This window comes from Nestor notabilis, unplaced genomic scaffold, assembly GCF_000696875.1.
Source record: "Nestor notabilis isolate BGI_N333 unplaced genomic scaffold, ASM69687v1 scaffold20758, whole genome shotgun sequence".
Taxonomy (NCBI): Eukaryota; Metazoa; Chordata; class Aves; order Psittaciformes; family Psittacidae; genus Nestor; species Nestor notabilis.
This window is the reverse complement of record NW_009942101.1, coordinates 23,161-40,032: the sequence shown is the minus strand read 5'-3', so window position 1 is coordinate 40,032 and position 16,872 is coordinate 23,161. Positions and strand designations below refer to the sequence as shown.

The window sequence follows — 16,872 nt, the reverse complement described above, 5'->3', positions numbered from 1 at the left end:
CACAGCTTTTCAGAGACTACTCTGAATAATGATAACAAACTCGGTGTTCTCAGTTGAACCCTTACAGACTCCTGTATATTTTGCATGTCAGTATGTCAGCGGATGTGGAATGGTTCTTAGTAGCATGATGAAAACTTTGAATAGTAACACATAGATTTGTCTATTCTTCTATATCATAAAGGTTTATTTTCTGAGTCAGCTTACACAAGCTATCTACATTTATTGTGAGATCCATGCTATGTTCTTATTTTATTTTGTTCAAAAAGGATTGAAACACATGTAATGGAAGCAGCAGAAGTGTAGATTGTTTCACCTCCCCTGAGGCTGAAGTGTGTTTAAAACATTCCTGGCAGTAAAGCAGCTTGCCTAAACCATCCTGAAAGTTTTCTCAAAGAAGAGTTACAAAAATTTTAGATGAACTGTTCCAATACTTACCTAATTTTTACAGTTGGGTTGGGCTTATGACCGCTGTACAGGAGAAATCTTTTCTACTGGAAATTAAATTCTTCAGTGACTTACTGCATGTAAGATTTCTTATAATGTCCTTCCGTTATTGTGATCTACACTCAGTGCACCCTTCAACTTTTTGTCCACATGCAATATTTCCCAAAGTTGTTTTTATTTTTGTTGCTTTTTTCCTAGAGTCCCTCATGTTTGTCTTTATTCTTAAATTGCGTTAATCAAAATGTAATGGAGGCAGTCTTGCAATTGAGTGTTCAGTAACAATGTACAAAGTAGGGTGGTTCGACAATCTTATTAATTCTATCACATAGAATTAATTCCAGTATGTATTTTTGCAACCTGTTAGTAGTTTCATGATTCTGAGTAGCCTTAAAATAATTTCTTTTACATCATGGGCTTCATAGCCACTTCTGTCTTGATTCTGTGTATGATTTTTCCTTCCCAGATGTAATGCTTTGCAGTTCCCATGACCATCTTGTCAATTTTAGATTGCTCTCCAATTTTATCCAGAGCATTTTGAATTTTGAAGTTGTTTCCAAAATATTTTGCAGCCTGTGTTCTTGAAGATGATTGCTAACTATTTGGAGATTGCTTAAGCTAGCTCCTTAACATTTCTGAACACATTTCATCCATTTACCTTTATACTTGTATTCTATTTCCTGATTTTAAATGAAGAAGCAACAACGGAAATTAAAGTATTTAATCACAATATGTCTAATGTCTCTAGCATTCATTTACCCCTCCTCTATACATCCTTGCTTATTGTCAGTCTAAATAAATGTAAATACATATTAACAAATAACATTCCTCTCTCTTGTCTCTGTCTCAGAAGCTCTAAACAAATATGAGCAAACTCTCATGCTGGGGAGAAGGAACATCCCACCACAATTTTTTACCTTGTCTTAAGAAAATATATATGGATTCCCCATAGATTGATTTCAGGTAGTATTTTTAATCTGAAAAGCATATAGGGATGCAGGAGTTCTCTTGGATTTTTCAGTTGCTCAGAAGGATGCTTCTTTTATCTTTTCCTGTGCCTTTACCAGGGTACTTGCTAATTTTTAAAAGTTACAGCATTATAAAGGTTTTTGTGGAGTTCTTTTTGAAATATTAAAAATGTATTTATTAGACTTCAGCAAGACATATCGGGAATCATAAAAACTGCATATTCCTGTAGCATGTTTCTTAACAATTTGTCCTCCAACGTTGTTTCATTGTTTTACAGATGTGTTGCTCTTTGCAGCCTTGGTATTTGGATCTGTGAGGAGCTAGTTCATGAATCACATCATCCTCAGATCAAGGAAGCATTGAATGTGATTTGTGTTTCTTTAAAGGTGAGACTTACTTTTACAATGTATATTGCCTTTACGTGTAAAGATGCTTTGCCTTTTCCAAGTTATGGTCACATTTTCTCATCTTTACTTCACAGTCTCATTTTCAATCCTTACAAAAGTCTGAATTCAGTTTAACTGATGGATTTCTGAATTGTGTCTAAGGAGATCTTTACCCTTCTTTAATTTTTTTGTTTTCCTAATTTTTGCAGATGATCTTCATATTTGTTCGTATTTTATGTGATAATTAGAATATTAAAAATATTTTCTAGCATTTTACAGGCTTGCATGTTCATGAGCAATATCTTCAACTTTTTAAATATTTCCTAATTTGTTTTCAGAACCTTTCTACATGGTCTTTGTTTACATCAAAATTCAGTGAATAATCTATTTTTCCATATATACACGTTGATAAAAACCAGAGCGTACACCTGTTGTATGTACATGGCTTATGTCAGATGTTGGGGAGTAACTATTCTTTCTTTCAGCAACAGGAATCTGAAAAGTATCTTAGCAAATCAGCTGATCACATTCTGTGAAACAGTATTTGAGTCTATGTCTAAAATGAGTAGCTCCGGAGCTTTTAGTATTAGACTCTAAATTGCAATTTCCTGTTTTGTGGAATCACGTTCGCCCTTTGCAGCTTCACTGATAGTCTCTTCCAGGGTTTTTCCCTTGCTTTTTAATATCCCTTAACTAGTGTGTTTTATCAAGTTCCTGTGCAAGTTTGGTATTAGGAAAATGCTGTTTTTATCTTACTTCTGCAATTTATCAAAGTTTGAACTATTTTTAATCCTGACATTCATTGTGATTTCTGTTATTTTTCTTTGGCATATTTATTAAACCAATTATTTATATCTCATTTATATTAAACATAAATTACTTCTTGAATGAGAAGACAAAGATCTTTTTATTTCTACTTTGCTTAGCTTTGTGTTGGCAAAAGCATTCAAAGCATGTTGGCTTTTCTCCTGTTCGAAGCAGTGGTATACATTCACAATCAAGTTTAATCATGAAAAGAAGAGTTCATAAATATATTATGAGAGAAAGAGATTAGCTCTAATTTGTTACCTAAGCAATCTCCTGGCTTCCAAGTAGATGGAGATTTGAACTCCCAGAATGGATTATTATTTTCAGGAGAGATGAATGGATAGGGAGCTATAGTCCTAGTCCAACGTACTCGTAAGTGCATTTGAGCAAATAACATTGAATAGAAATGTTAGCAACAATTATATGCCTATTTCTGACATACAGAAGCATATTCAGAACTGTAGTCCAGCAGCTCGCTCTGAATGTAGCTAGCACTTCTCCTGGCAGTGTGGCAGTACTGCTGTATCTCTGTTAACCTCTGCTGAAGTCTAAGCAGAAAGGATCCTAACCAGCCACCCAGACCCCTGCATCTCATGATTGCTCCTCTCAAAAATGCTGTAGATACACCACAAAATTGTGCAGTACAGGCTTAGTTGAATAAGTACTAACCATTGGTTTTTTGCGAGTGTGGGCAAAGTTAAACTACCAGTGTAACATCCAGAAAGCAATGAATCCTTGCAAAGCCAAAGCGTCTGGTAAGACTAGCCTTCTGAGAAGAACCCTGAGAGTTAGGTACAAGGCAGAGTGTCAGTTCATTGAAAGCTTTCTTCCACACACACCCCCCCATCAAGTAACTTCTAAAAAATTTTGTCCACAATTACACTATTAAATGTAAAATATCGAAGTAGCGAATTCTTATGCATTATACATACAGCATTTTGCAGAGATAGAGGACAGCAGGTGAAATGTTTGTAGCAATGCACAGCCACCTTCGTGCAGCCTCTGAAGGTTCTTGGAAAATAAGTCAGAACAAAGCAGCTAACTAGGAAATGGTGGATTGTTTTGCTATCCGGCATAAACTCAGTGTTGCTGCTTCAATTCAGGAAAATACCTGTCCAGGACACACAGCTCTATAACTGTCTGTTCTAAAGTGTCCGTGCATTCTTTTGGAATGTGATATATCATCTGAAGCAGATGAAGGGTTTGATCTATTTGGTTCAATTCCCATATTCTTGATCAAAACTTCCTACCCTGGTGCTCTTCCCATGAATAAGAAAATTTGAATGCATGAGATTTGATCTTTAATCATATTCATTACTTTATACCCTTCAGCCTTTCTGACTTTTCCCTCTCTTACACCGAAAAAAATAAAAATTAGGGAAAAAAAAACAGAGATCAGAAAGGGGTTAACTAATTTGCATAAACCATCCCTAAAAATCATTCACTCTTCTTCATTTTAGAGCCTAATTATCTTTTTTTTTTAATAAAATTAAAAATAAAGAGGAATAAAATGCTCCCTGTTTTTAAGCAGTGAACAGCTGATTATTCAAGACTCTGAAGAGTCTCCAGGCTTTTTTCTCAGGTGATTTTTTTCTTAAATTCAGTGGTCTGGATACTCCATGTTAAGCTCCTCTGGTTTGTCCACACCTTTTGTCCTCTGCAGTGACTTTGGGGGTTTCCTGCAAGCTTGTAAGGATGTTTCCAGCAATCTGGATTTGAGCTCAAGTTCTGCCATCAAATTTTTGTGCTTTCAGTTTAATTTTTCCTTGGTTGTCACTCAAGCTCAAATTTGTCTTTAGCTCAGATGTGTAAGATTTTCATGTCCTAGACAAGTAAAATTCACTTATAAAATTCACTTTGTGCTTGTTGTTTGGTGCACAGCTTAATGTTTTAAAGCAAGTGCAATGAAGGAAAAAGCCTCAATTACACATCCTGTGCATTAAGAATTGAGGAAAATGTATCTCTCTCTCTTCCTTTCTTTGCTTTCCCACTTAGAAGCATAGGGCAGCGTGTAAAGTCACTCCCAAGGCCAGGAACTAGTTGTGCAAATTAATTCACTTCTGCTTTGACCAGCACAGTAACTTGAACATTTTACTAACTGTTGAAGGCAGGCTCCAGTGCAGCAACGTTCTCCTGGGTTTTAAAGATAACAGATAACAGCAGTTAAGCACAGAAGCCAAGGTGCATTCGTTTCCATTCAGACAAGTGCTCTACACGCCAGTCATTCGCACAGAACAGTTAGTCTCTGTATTAATACTGTATCTTTGGATATGTGGCTATTCACCTCCCTTGGTTCTCAACAAAGATCTCTGACTTCAAAACTGGTTCCTTGGGTTTTTGTGGTTTCTTGCAGTGATATGTTAATATTAATAATTATGAAGGTAGAAAGAACTTAATTTTTTCTTCGTGGCTTTGTGATACTGTACTGACAGGTCTGAAATTAGTAAGGAGACTTCTCTGCCCTTTTCCTCATTGTGTGCCACTCACTGACTGTCTGTCCCAAACCTTTGATGCTAGCTGCTAACATTTGCTTATGACTAAAATAATTCCTTTCAAATTTTACAAAATTTTACTCTATTCCTGCTCTATTATGTTCCAAGAACATAAGGAACTATATGTATAAAACTACTACTGAAATTCCTTACCACCTTACCACCTAATGTACTTTTATGTGAAATCACTTAGTCGATATTACTGTGCTGTGTTCTCTTTTCTAGTTTCCAAATAAAACAGTAGCTCAAGTTGCCTGCAGTATGCTGAACATGCTGATACATTATGTACATAGACTTCAAGTGTATCAAGCTGATTCGCCTTTAAGAATTATTCAAGTAAGTAATTTTTAAAAATCTGAAAATTTCAATTATTTTAAATGCAATAGTAGAATGTATTTCCCTGAAATTAAAGTACTAGAATACTGACAAGTCTGTTTCACAAAACGTTGAATTAGTATAAACATAATCTTACTTAACATTAACAGTAGGGATTCGTATCACACTCGCTGACTTCAATATTAAAATGTAAAATGCCTGTGTCATACTTACTTACTTTTTCTCAGCTACGACTATGTCATTGTTTACATGAGAATAGTGTCAAGAAAATCCAGGGTTTTTTTAATATTAAATATCTTCAAATATGTTTATTTAAGTTTGGAGAGAAAGCAATTACTTAAAATATGGATCTGCAGTTGTATTTTACATATGCATTGAAGAGTTTCGGTATAAATCAAAAATAATTATTTTGAATACACTTTAAATAACAAGGAAGTAGGCTATGGCCTCTGTGACTCTGAATCAGAGAGAAATTACAGAGGTCTCCCAGGTAACTGGAAGGGCAATAGTGTGAAAGCTTCTTAAGAAGTATAGCAAGCACTTGCTCCTCTGCAGTCACGCTGATCAAGAGGCAGGATGTTTACAAATTCTGGTAGTTCTAAGAACTTTTGGAGCTCAGATAACCCCATACACAAACCCACATCCTGCACCCTATAGGTGTGTTGAATCAAGTTCTCTTCCTGCCTGAATATTTGGAATAGCTGTATAATTTCATTGCCCTTAATGCACCAACATCAGTCAAGCAGAACATATTCCTTCAATGTCTTCTGTGAAACTCAATTAAAAGGGTTTTATTTAAAAAAAAAAAAAAAAAAAAAAAAAAGAATATGGTAATTTTTTTCAAAATAGCTGTAGCAGAATGTAACCACGAATCTACTATTATGTCACATTTACCTGCTTAAAAATGTATTTTAAGCTTAAATATTTAGATTATATTTTAAAAGAAACCATGCTCTATTTTCCTCAGATTCTGATAGCAACTATTACACATCTGCTACCCAGTACAGAAGCTTCCTCTTATGAACAGGACAAGAGGGTAAATATTTTTCATTTCTTTTTAATTTGTCAATTTAATTACAAAGGTGCAAGACATAACTTTATTACAAAATCTAAGCTATGTTTTAAAGCAAGGATTCAGCTTTTTAAGTATCATATAGTATAGTCTTTCCAGGATTACTGCAGTATTGTTTGTGCTAGTGAATTTTTGGAGTAGTTGTGGGAAAATATGCATTTAAAATTACTTGAGATTTATTGGTTTTATTAATTAGAGTCTTATTTTTCCTTACCCTTTGTAAACTTACAAGCAAAGTAATGTAGACTTTTCAAACTTGTCTTACTGTAAAAATATATTCTCAACTCGGAGTACATTGCAAAACACATATATAAGGTCATGATTTTTTGCTCTTTCCATTGTAAGTACATTTTTGTGCAAGATAGCCTATAATCTTCAGGTGAATTTGATTGTTGCAATCCTTCAAAATGATTGCTATCTTTTTGTATTTACAATGGGCCTGAGCTGCCTAGCTAGGATGGGTTCTTTCTTTACCCGATACTCTCAATAGTGCTTTCCGCCTCCTGAAAGCTGTCTCTCTTAATTATTTGACATCGTTCTAGGACTGTGGGTCTCATTTAAACTTGGGCACTTTAGTCCAGTTTGTCGTTAGCAACTCTCATGTTCTGGGCTACAAATTCCCACAGGAGCTGGCATTGATCTGTTACTCATTTTGGCCTTCAGAGCTCCATTTTGCCTCTCCTATCTATTTGCAAGAAGTTGGGAGCTGTTGTAGACTACAGTGGTGTGCCACGCTAGTCAGCTTTCCACTTGAGGATGCTTCCCATAATGGAAAAATTTTCCCATGAACTAATGCTGGTTGTACGTGAAGTATCATACAAAAATTTGCTTACCTAGGTTGACAAATGTAGTCCTAATGGGTTTCTTAAAAATTGGTTTAATATAAAAGTACTCGGAACTCTTCATCATTAGGGTTATTATGTGGTGTCTCTGAGAGACAAACTTGTATTATGTGAAATGAGTATGATGTTTATATGTCTTTTATTAGTAAATAAGTGGATTTTCTTTGAGACTTTTATTTAACTTGGGAAATACTTTAGAGAATCTTGCAGCTATTCACGGAATTGTTTCTTCCACATCTGTTTTAAAAATTAAAAATAATTATTTGAAGCCAGTAAGTTGTTAATAATTTGGTGTGTATGTGTGTCTAATTCTATTCTACAGTCTTTAAAAGTATCCCCTAGGGGGAGTCGGTTCTTTTGCTGACTGAGTAGCCTCCAATACAAAAAGCAGTTGGATTGCTTTTAGATTATACCTGGTGCTGCATAGCATTGTTGACATGTTGTGAAGAAAATTGAGTTATTTATACAGCACTAAATGCAGCTGAAATAGTTCAGTTTTGCATAATCCTTGATTCACTTTACAGTGAGGTTTACGTGAAGAATGGCAGATCAGCCTTCATTTGTACCTGTGTTATCTGTCATTCTAAAAACAGCACCCTGCAAAACAATTTTTAAAACATGGATATCCTCTTCAGCACAATATCTGCGCACAGACTCACCACGATGAGAAACTGTGTATGGATGTTTGTTACGTATCTCAGTAGCCAAAATTTTCACTGGTGCTATAGGTTTTGAAGGTAAAATGGCCTTTAAACTAGTGTGACCTGTCATTACTGAATAACATTGACTCTACCATTGAAAAAAGAAAGTAAACCAGAGAAGTAAAATGCAGTGATAAATGTGAAATAGCAGGTGCTGGTTTAATTGATTTTTAATTGAAAGTGTTTGTTCCAGTTGGTGGTTTCTTTACTTCTGTGCTTATTGGATTGGATAATGGCCTTGCCATTAAAGACCTTGCTGCAGCCTCTTCATGCTACAGGAGCAGAAAATGATAAGACTGAAAGATCCGTTCTTAATTGTATATATAAGGTACATGTTTCTTTACTCACTAAATGAGAATTTCTGTGTATGGAGGTAGTGTCAGTTTTCATGAAAATGCAGACAGAAGTTATCTGTAAGCTGACCTCAATTCGACTGCTGAAATGTGGAGTACTTTTTAGTTATTGTAATTTTACCTTAACTGGTTGATCTTCGGTGTATTTGGAATTACTGATTTTGGTTTACATTTTATGATGTGTAACCAAGTTCATTTTTGCATGACATATCAATAGCAGATGCTTGTGTTGTAGAAGACCAGCTATACATTTAAGACACGAGGATGTAGCTTTTATATACCAAGCAATTTTATTTAGCGATAAGCAAAGTAAAAAGAACTAAGTTATAATTGCTGTCTTTAGGGACACAGAACAAAGGTAGGTTGTGGGGTTATTTGTTGTTTTGTTGGTTTTTTTTCCCCACAAGGGAAGGGGATTAAAACCTCCAGCAGCTTAGACTTAGCATATGTAATTAAAGAAGATAGGAGATCTATGAATAAGGGTAGCTTAGTGATTTGTTATAAGTTTTGTTTTTTGTTTCTTTATTGTTAAATTCCATTTCAGTGTAGATGCTGTCTTGACAATTTTCTTTCCAGACCAGGGTTTCTGTAAACAATAAGCAACTAAAATTTTCCAACATTTTGTCCTGCCTACCTGTTGTTTTTTTAAAAAAATCAATTAAAAATTTAAATAAAAATAAAATTCATTTCTTATAAAACTATCAAGTAGAAATTTAAGTAGTTAATGTAATGAAATTCTGGTTTTGTTCTAGGTTCTGCATGGATGTGTCTATGGGTCTCAGTGTTTTAGCAACCCTAAATATTTTCCTCTAAGCCTTTCTGATTTGGCATGTGTGGATTACGATCCTTTTATGCATTTAGAAAGCTTGAAGGAGCCAGAACCACTGCATTCTCCAGACTCAGAGAGGTCTTCTAAACTTCAGCCAGTCACTGAAGGTTTGTCATATTGCCTAAATACATTTTCTTTCAAAAAGATTTTTATCTTGGTTTCCAGTATTGAAATGTTGGTCTAAAGCATAAGTTTTAAATTATACCTAGACAGTAGGTAAGAACCATTAGTATGGAATGAGCTAACATAATTTTGAGCAATTACTGTTCGATTAACTGAAATAAGTCTCTTCTGAACAACATGAAGATCGATTTGGTATAGATTCTTCTGTGTTCTGTCTGTCACTGAAAAGTGTTAAGTACTGCAACATGGATAAATGCTGCTTGTTGTTTTATTTTCAGTAAATAAACCTATTTTTTCTTAATTTTCTCTAAGAATATTTTGGACTTTTTCCTATCTGAGCTTGTAATATTGAAAGCTTTCTGTGAATTTTCATAGCCCAACATAATGTGTTTTCAGTCTATTTACACTAGAACTACAGTTACCTAAAAAAAAAAAAAAGACATTTTCTCTCATCTGCTTAGAAACTTAGAAGCCCCAGGAATTAACATTTTCTTCACAACTTAAAAATAAAGAATCTAAGCTGCAGAGGAGTAGCATATATTATTCAGTATATCTAGTAAATATCAAATGGCTACATTGGGAAGAAAATTGAAAAAGATGAGATTAAAACTGATACCAGAAACTCTGTGTAGTGCTATTCTCCCTCCATATTAAGTTGTTCCATTTAGGCTTCCTTAAAGGTATTAAGGACCAGATAAATGCAGCAGCTCTTTGTAGCAGCTGTGTGCTAACAGCAGGTGATTTTGTGGTCTGTAGTGACTACGTGCTGTTTTTTATGTAGAGAAAATGGCTAATCATTGTGCCCTTGTCTAAGGCATGCTTCATCATCCTCAAGTACTTTTTTGGCCAAAGAATTCTAAACATAGAGCTGTCCCCTAATAAGCTCAGTATTGGATTGAACAAGTCTGATTTGAGAACTATTGGCAGGAGGAGCTGTAATTATTAAATTTACTGAAGAATGAAGCAAGGTACTATAGTTGGCTTTTTGTCAAATGGCTGTGGTCTTATTAGTAAAAAGTAATCATCTGCTGGGTCAGAATGAAAGAGGCTTCGAAGGATTCATTCTGTCCTAATTACAGTCTCACCTATACATATTATGTAAAGCTAATATTTAAAGCATTTGCCAAAATTAACTTCCACTGCATGTTCTATTACAGTGTAGTGAATTGTAGTAGCTTTTTATGCCTGGCATCTTTTGTATTCTGTAATAATCTGTAATTATGGGTTAGCAGCAAATGCTGTGTGGCTTTTTTAATCTGACAATCTGAAAAGACAACCCTGAATAGATTTCTCTTTAAATGAATGTAGTTTCGAAAAACCTTAGCATCAATATCTTCATTTTGCATTTCCGAACATGATCTGTTCTTTTATGATTTCTTGTTAAATTTCTAAATACAAGTAATTTCAGCTGTTCCTTTTATCTCTCCAGATAGATTAAGGAAGCCCCATATGTTTTTAAAGTTTCAGGGCTCTGGAATTGTAAGTCAGATCGTGAAATTTAATTGGCAAACTAAAACATTACAATGCAACCCTGGTCTTGCAACCTTGGCACTTCTAGTCCACATTGCCAGGCAGAGAATAAAATTGGCAGTGCTTAACTGATCGCACAGCATCTGTTCTTCCTGGCATTGTTGGAGGAGTGAGAGGAGTAAAGCTAGTGGATAACAACCAGTCTGGGACTTGATCAAGACAGGGGGTCAATTAGTACAAGCTAGCAGCAGAGCAGTATGCCAGTGGGTCAACCTCTTTTTAGTAGAGTAAAAATACTATCATGATACCTTTTTTTTTTATTTTTATTTTTTTTTTTAAATTTTATTTTTCTTAAAGGAATGGAAATGGGCAGGATGGCAGTTGTATAAATCAGGGAAGTTCTACAAAGACAGGGTGGGAGTTGCTATGTTCTTTCTTCAGGTCACAAGCAAAGCCAAAGGTACTGAAAACCCAGGCGTCTTTTGATCAGTTTAATAGATGCGATTGACGTACCCTGTTATGCTTTCCATTGTTCAAGGTCAGATCCATCACAAGTTTTATGATCACTTAGCCACAGTATGATGTGGTATGAGACCACGAAGATGTGGGACTTTCAGTGATACAGCTGTATAGTGGGAACAGGGTCTATTGAGAGGCTGGAGCAAGCCCTGCAATAAACTGCAGGACAAAGATTTCTTAAATCCTCTGGAAACAGGCAATATGGAGAGAAGACTGTTCCCCTCTCTGTTTCAGTAACTTTCCTAGTGCTAGGATTGCCTGTGAAGTTGTCTTTGTCCTCTTTTCTGTAGGTTTCAGATAAAGTGATAGATTGCAGTGTAAGACACACAAAAATAATTTTGAAATTGTGTTATGTACATTAAAGTGTTACGTTTAAACCAGGATGAACTTTCAGCAGATGACAGTAAAGGCACCAGTAGGAAGCTTTTCTTGCATCATCAGAACTTGCAGACAGCAAGTCTGTGGTGCTTTCATACATCTAAGGAATCACAGGGCATGTCTACATGAAGGGTGGATGAACTCTTCTTCTAGCTAGTATCTACAACAACCTTCTCTACCTATAGTACAGATGTGTAAGTGCTGTCTGTGCTAATTAACCGCACCTAACTAGCCTGGATTCAGTGTCATACTGACAGAGATATAGTTTCTCTAAAGATAGTGTAGCATTATAGTCATTCACTGTGCAGTTTAGATGTGCGAATGCTAACTCAGACTGCATTGTGCTACAATCTGCTTACCTGCTCCTGAGCTTCTATTTGTCGTTACAGGACCATAAACATAAATGAGGGAGAATAACAATGGAACCTCTAGTCAAAGCTTTTTTGTTGTTTATATTAAATAATGCAAACATTTAGGAAAAAGTAAAATTGAAGGGGTTTTGTAACCGTTATATTAACAGGGAAACTGGTTACGTGAATATATGTAGCGTTAAACAAAAAGTGCTATACATCTTCTAACGTTAATACATAGCAAAATCAAGCCATTGAATAGAGTCTTGTCATAAGGGAATAATACTGTATGGATTTTTTTTTTTTTTTTTTTTTTGCAATTACTGACAAAAGCATTTTGAAACCTGTTCTTCATAGATCACAAATTTGTTAGAGGTAGCTGTGATTGGAAGTTAGCAGTTACATTGCATAGATACAGTGCTCTATCAATTATTGATATAATGGCTTTTCACCCCATTTGTCTTATTGCTTCAAATATATATTAAACTCTTTCCTATAGATCGATAATCTTCCTAACATATTTCAGTTTCTGAAGAAAAAGTATTTCCCATCTGATGTTTAGTCTTTGCTTTTATTTTAGAAAATAGAAATATAAAGTACTAGGGTTTTTACTGAAAGGAGACAAGAAGTACCCTTAAAAAAAGACACTTTATACATGGTGCATCCAGATTAGCAGAGTTTGTGTTTCATGAGCGATATTCTAGAGATTAATTCTCTGTAACAGCATCTCTCTCTACCTGAAGCTTAAAATTAGAAAGGACTGAAATTTCCTTAAGCTAATGTAAAACATAGGTAGCTAAGCTAAACTGAACAGTCTTAGGCTCCCTCTAAATGTAATAGATAAGAGTTTCCAGAGAGTGATTCATCCCATTTCTCCAGGGCTTCTGAGTTGAATCAGTCTGTACATGTGCATCATTCTTTAGATAGCTAAAAGGGTGAGGAGAGTTAAATTCCACCCTCAGTCATTACTTTTTCCTTCCACTGTTCAGCCAAAGTTGAATTAAAGAGTTAACAACAGATCTTAAGGAAATTTAGGAATCCTCCATTCATGCCACTGATAGAAATGAGTGGTGATGGACCTTCAGCCTTTCCACAAAAGAAGTAATTTCAGGGACTAAGAAAAATAGCTAATACAACATGCTTCTGGTAAATTACCAAGTGATCAGATACACATATAAAATACATTGCCCAAGCAAACAACTGTACCACTGTAAAGAGAGCAGAAATGTGTTCACTCAGGAAGACAGGTTGGCAAAGCAGCCAGCTAGACTGCTTCAATGTGTAATACTGTGACTTCATTTGTAGAGTGTGTGGTAAAGCTGTGATGGCTTGAATTATTGCATATTTTGATCTGCCCTCCAGAAACAAAGAGCAGAGTTTAGATACCTTTAAGAGTTCTAATATGTTGAATGTCCAGTTGTTCCTGATTGAGGAGGTGTGCTTCTGGGAACAAATTATTAATATGTATCCTTTAAGTTGAGAATTTAATTTGAACATCTCATATTTTCAAAAAGCATTATTGGGTTTGCTTTTTTGAGTTTTTGGTTTTGGCTTTTGCTAAAGGAAACCACCATCAAAATCTGACCTACTGTGTGGCAAAAATGTTCCAAGATTGCCTTATTTTATTTCAACGTAACAGGTTACATCTTACAGTTTACTTTTCAGTATTCTTCTTTTAATACTTCTGATTTAAGTTTAGTGTGTCAATTTTAGATCCACAGTACTGTATTCTGAGAGAAGACTCAGTGAGAAGTTCTCTCTGTTCTGATCTTATAAAAGAGGCAATAACAGATTTATATCCAAATTCTTTCACATTCTATTTTAATTCAAGAACAAAATTTTCAGAGGAAGACTGTGGTAGGACTGGGAATAGACCTTCCAAATTTAAATATGATGTTCTGCTCTTTGAATCACTGTGTCACCTTTCTCTTCCCTAAGTCCCTTAGACTCCTAAGAGAATTCATGCACACAGGCACAATACAACCATGGTCAGGTTTGAGATGCTTAGGGTTTGCCACAAAACAGTACTAGTAATAATTTATATGCTTACATGTCCCTCTCATTTCTTCAGGTTTTTCAGTGAAAATGCCTTTAATGAAAGGAATTTAATCTACGTAGTGTGGGACTTCAGGTAGCTGGGAAGCTCACATGGTTTTGCTCCTAGGAACCCGAGAAGAGTATTAACTTACTTACCTGTTGCAGTGTCAAGCATTAAACACTTAACATAAATACCCTGACAAAGATAAGCCAGCCTTTGCATTGTCCAGGTGCTGGTTAGTACTGCCCTGATAAATTATTCTTCAAGCATCCAGCTTGGTTTGTCATTGTCTTGTATAAACTTGCTTACAATTCCTTCTAATATTTCAGCAGATGGCACTATAACTTAATTTCATGTATGCTATCAGTATCTGGATGTTTAATTCAGCTTCACTGAATGTTTTTATGTTTGTAAATTTTAAACTTCAAGGTTACAAATAATAAAAATACAATATTGAATTTGTTTATATTAGTTTTCAAGACCTTATTTCATTAAAATATTTGAGTTTATCTGAGTTTTGGAATAGTATAAAAATTAACTTGATTTTGCCAGCTATTAACTGGATGAAATAATTCCCTTTTTGTAATTCAGATCTAGTGCTCCCTAAAGGTAGAGAAGAGCCAGAATCCCAAACATCTCTTACATGCTTTACCCAAACCTTTTGGGGAAAGAAAAGGCAAATATGTACTAATTGTTCAGTTTTTGCAGATGCAGAATACATCCAGTGCTTCAGAAACTAAAGATCTGTCATGACAGCATCTGTTACAAGTTTGCCTATATTTTTCCAGTTAAGCCAATTAAGACACCTTAAAAGGCAAAAAGAAGTTTGCTTATTAAACATGAGGTTTTATTGTGTATAAATACACAATATAAAGTGAGATGAGATAGTTATACCACGCTTACATGTCCAAGAGGTAACATTTTCTCAATAAGTAATGAATGAAAAAGTAACATGGTTCAGAACATTATAGTTTGATGGATTTTTGGTGAGAAAGAAGTGGAAAGCGTTTGCAGCAGTTTTCAATGTTTAATATAGTTTAAAATAATACGATATAATCCTGAGGAATATGGTCTTGGTTTATCTTCCCCTTGTTAATCACAAAGCTGGGGCATCCAGGTCCTGTTACAGACTGCAGAAATACGTGCTTTGCCATGTTAATCCTGTTTTGTCTTCTATCTGTGATATTCTACAGTGTAATACTTTTGTGTATGGGTTCTTCAGTGGATACCTGAACTATTTGAGGGTAACCTGACTGACAGAGTTGCTTTGACCGCTTCTGTACTTCATGGGTAATGTAGAGTGGATTTCATAGAAGAATCCAAAACCAGTGAAGTACTGGCTTAGCAAGGGTGTGGTATAAACATGAAGAAATTGCTTCTGTGAATTTAGATAATGTTGCATGCATGTGGAAAGTACGCAACAAAGAAGGAGGTGGCAACGCTATGTTGAAATACTAGTGCATCTCACAAGATGAATTTCACATAAGATAGACACGTTTAACTTCTTTCTCCCTCCAAGTTTTTCCAGCCTGAAACTTGATAAAATGCAGTTGGGGCATGAGATTTGCTTTTTGAAAATTTGCTACTGTTAGATTGCGTTCAGTATAGGCAGCCTCATCTTCAATTTGGTACTTTAAAATCATCCAGTAGTATTCTTAACCTAACCTACAGCTATATGCTCCCCAGGGAAATTAAGATGGATTAGAGGGTTTGTACATCTTTGTTCCTTTGTTTTTCTCAATGTAATGATGTGTATAAATACAGAAGTCCATCGCAGTTGAAAATGGACTTCTTGCAACACAATTATGATCTCTGCTTCATCAGCAGTTTAAGATTTATTTTCACTAGGTTAAGAAATCATGTATTTCGGAAGAACTATGCTGCTTAAAAAGCTATGGTAAAGGAGGTATGCTAAGCTGTAAAATATTGAGGATGCTTCTTTAACTATCTTACGATTTTTCATGCTATTTATATGAGGCCAGTGTTGATCAAAATACATGTTTTCCGTTACTGAGTTGGACATTTCCTAACATTGCAGTGCTCATCATCTGTTTAAAACTCACGAAGAAGAGGAGACCAATAGAAGTATGTGAATCTCAGTGTTGTTTTCTGAATTCTTTTAAAATTTATGTTCTTTCTCTCACAGTGAAAACTCACATGCAACAAGGATTAATTTCTGTTGCTGCTCGTACTGTGATAACACATCTAGTCAACCACTTAGGCCACTATCCTATGAGTGGAGGTCCTGCTATGCTAACTAGTCAAGTGTGTGAGAACAATGACAATCCCTATAGTGAAAGTCCTGAACTTTCTCCTGAACTTTTTGAGAACCCAAACCTTCAATTCTTTGTGTTAAACAATACATCCCTGGTGTCCTGCATACAAATCCAAGCAGAAGATGACATGCCTGGGGGAGGACTGTCTGCTGGACTTGCATCTGCTAATTCAAATGTTAGAATTATAGTGCGTGATCTATCTGGCAAATACTCATGGGATTCAGCCATTCTGTATGGACCATCATCTTTATGTGGATCTTCACAACAAACATCTTTTGCACTTTCATTATCCCAACAAGATAAAGTAGAAGAAGCTCTTTCATCTTTTGAGCATGTGGAGGATGTATCTGCAAGGGATGGAATTACACTCCAAGTGAAGAGGAAATTTAGAGACACTGTGCCAACATGGGATACAATTAGGGATGAAGAAGATGCCCTTGACGAACTCCTGCAGTATTTAGGTGTTACAAGCCCTGAATGCTTACAGAGA

At 35.3% G+C, this 16,872-nt stretch overlaps 1 protein-coding gene across 1 annotated transcript in view; it reads left to right on the top strand.

The window, feature by feature from the left end:
• LOC104410917 (ral GTPase-activating protein subunit alpha-1-like) overlaps positions 1-16,872 on the top strand; it is a gene marked incomplete at its 5' end in the record, with an annotated part of 64,439 nt that overhangs the window by 33,039 nt on the left and 14,528 nt on the right. The window contains 6 exon segments of the mRNA XM_010021217.1: positions 1,688-1,796; positions 5,321-5,431; positions 6,399-6,467; positions 8,240-8,374; positions 9,152-9,335; positions 16,253-16,872. The exon segment at positions 16,253-16,872 is cut by the window's right edge and continues 21 nt beyond it. Of these exon segments, the coding sequence (XP_010019519.1) occupies positions 1,688-1,796; positions 5,321-5,431; positions 6,399-6,467; positions 8,240-8,374; positions 9,152-9,335; positions 16,253-16,872 (1,228 nt within the window).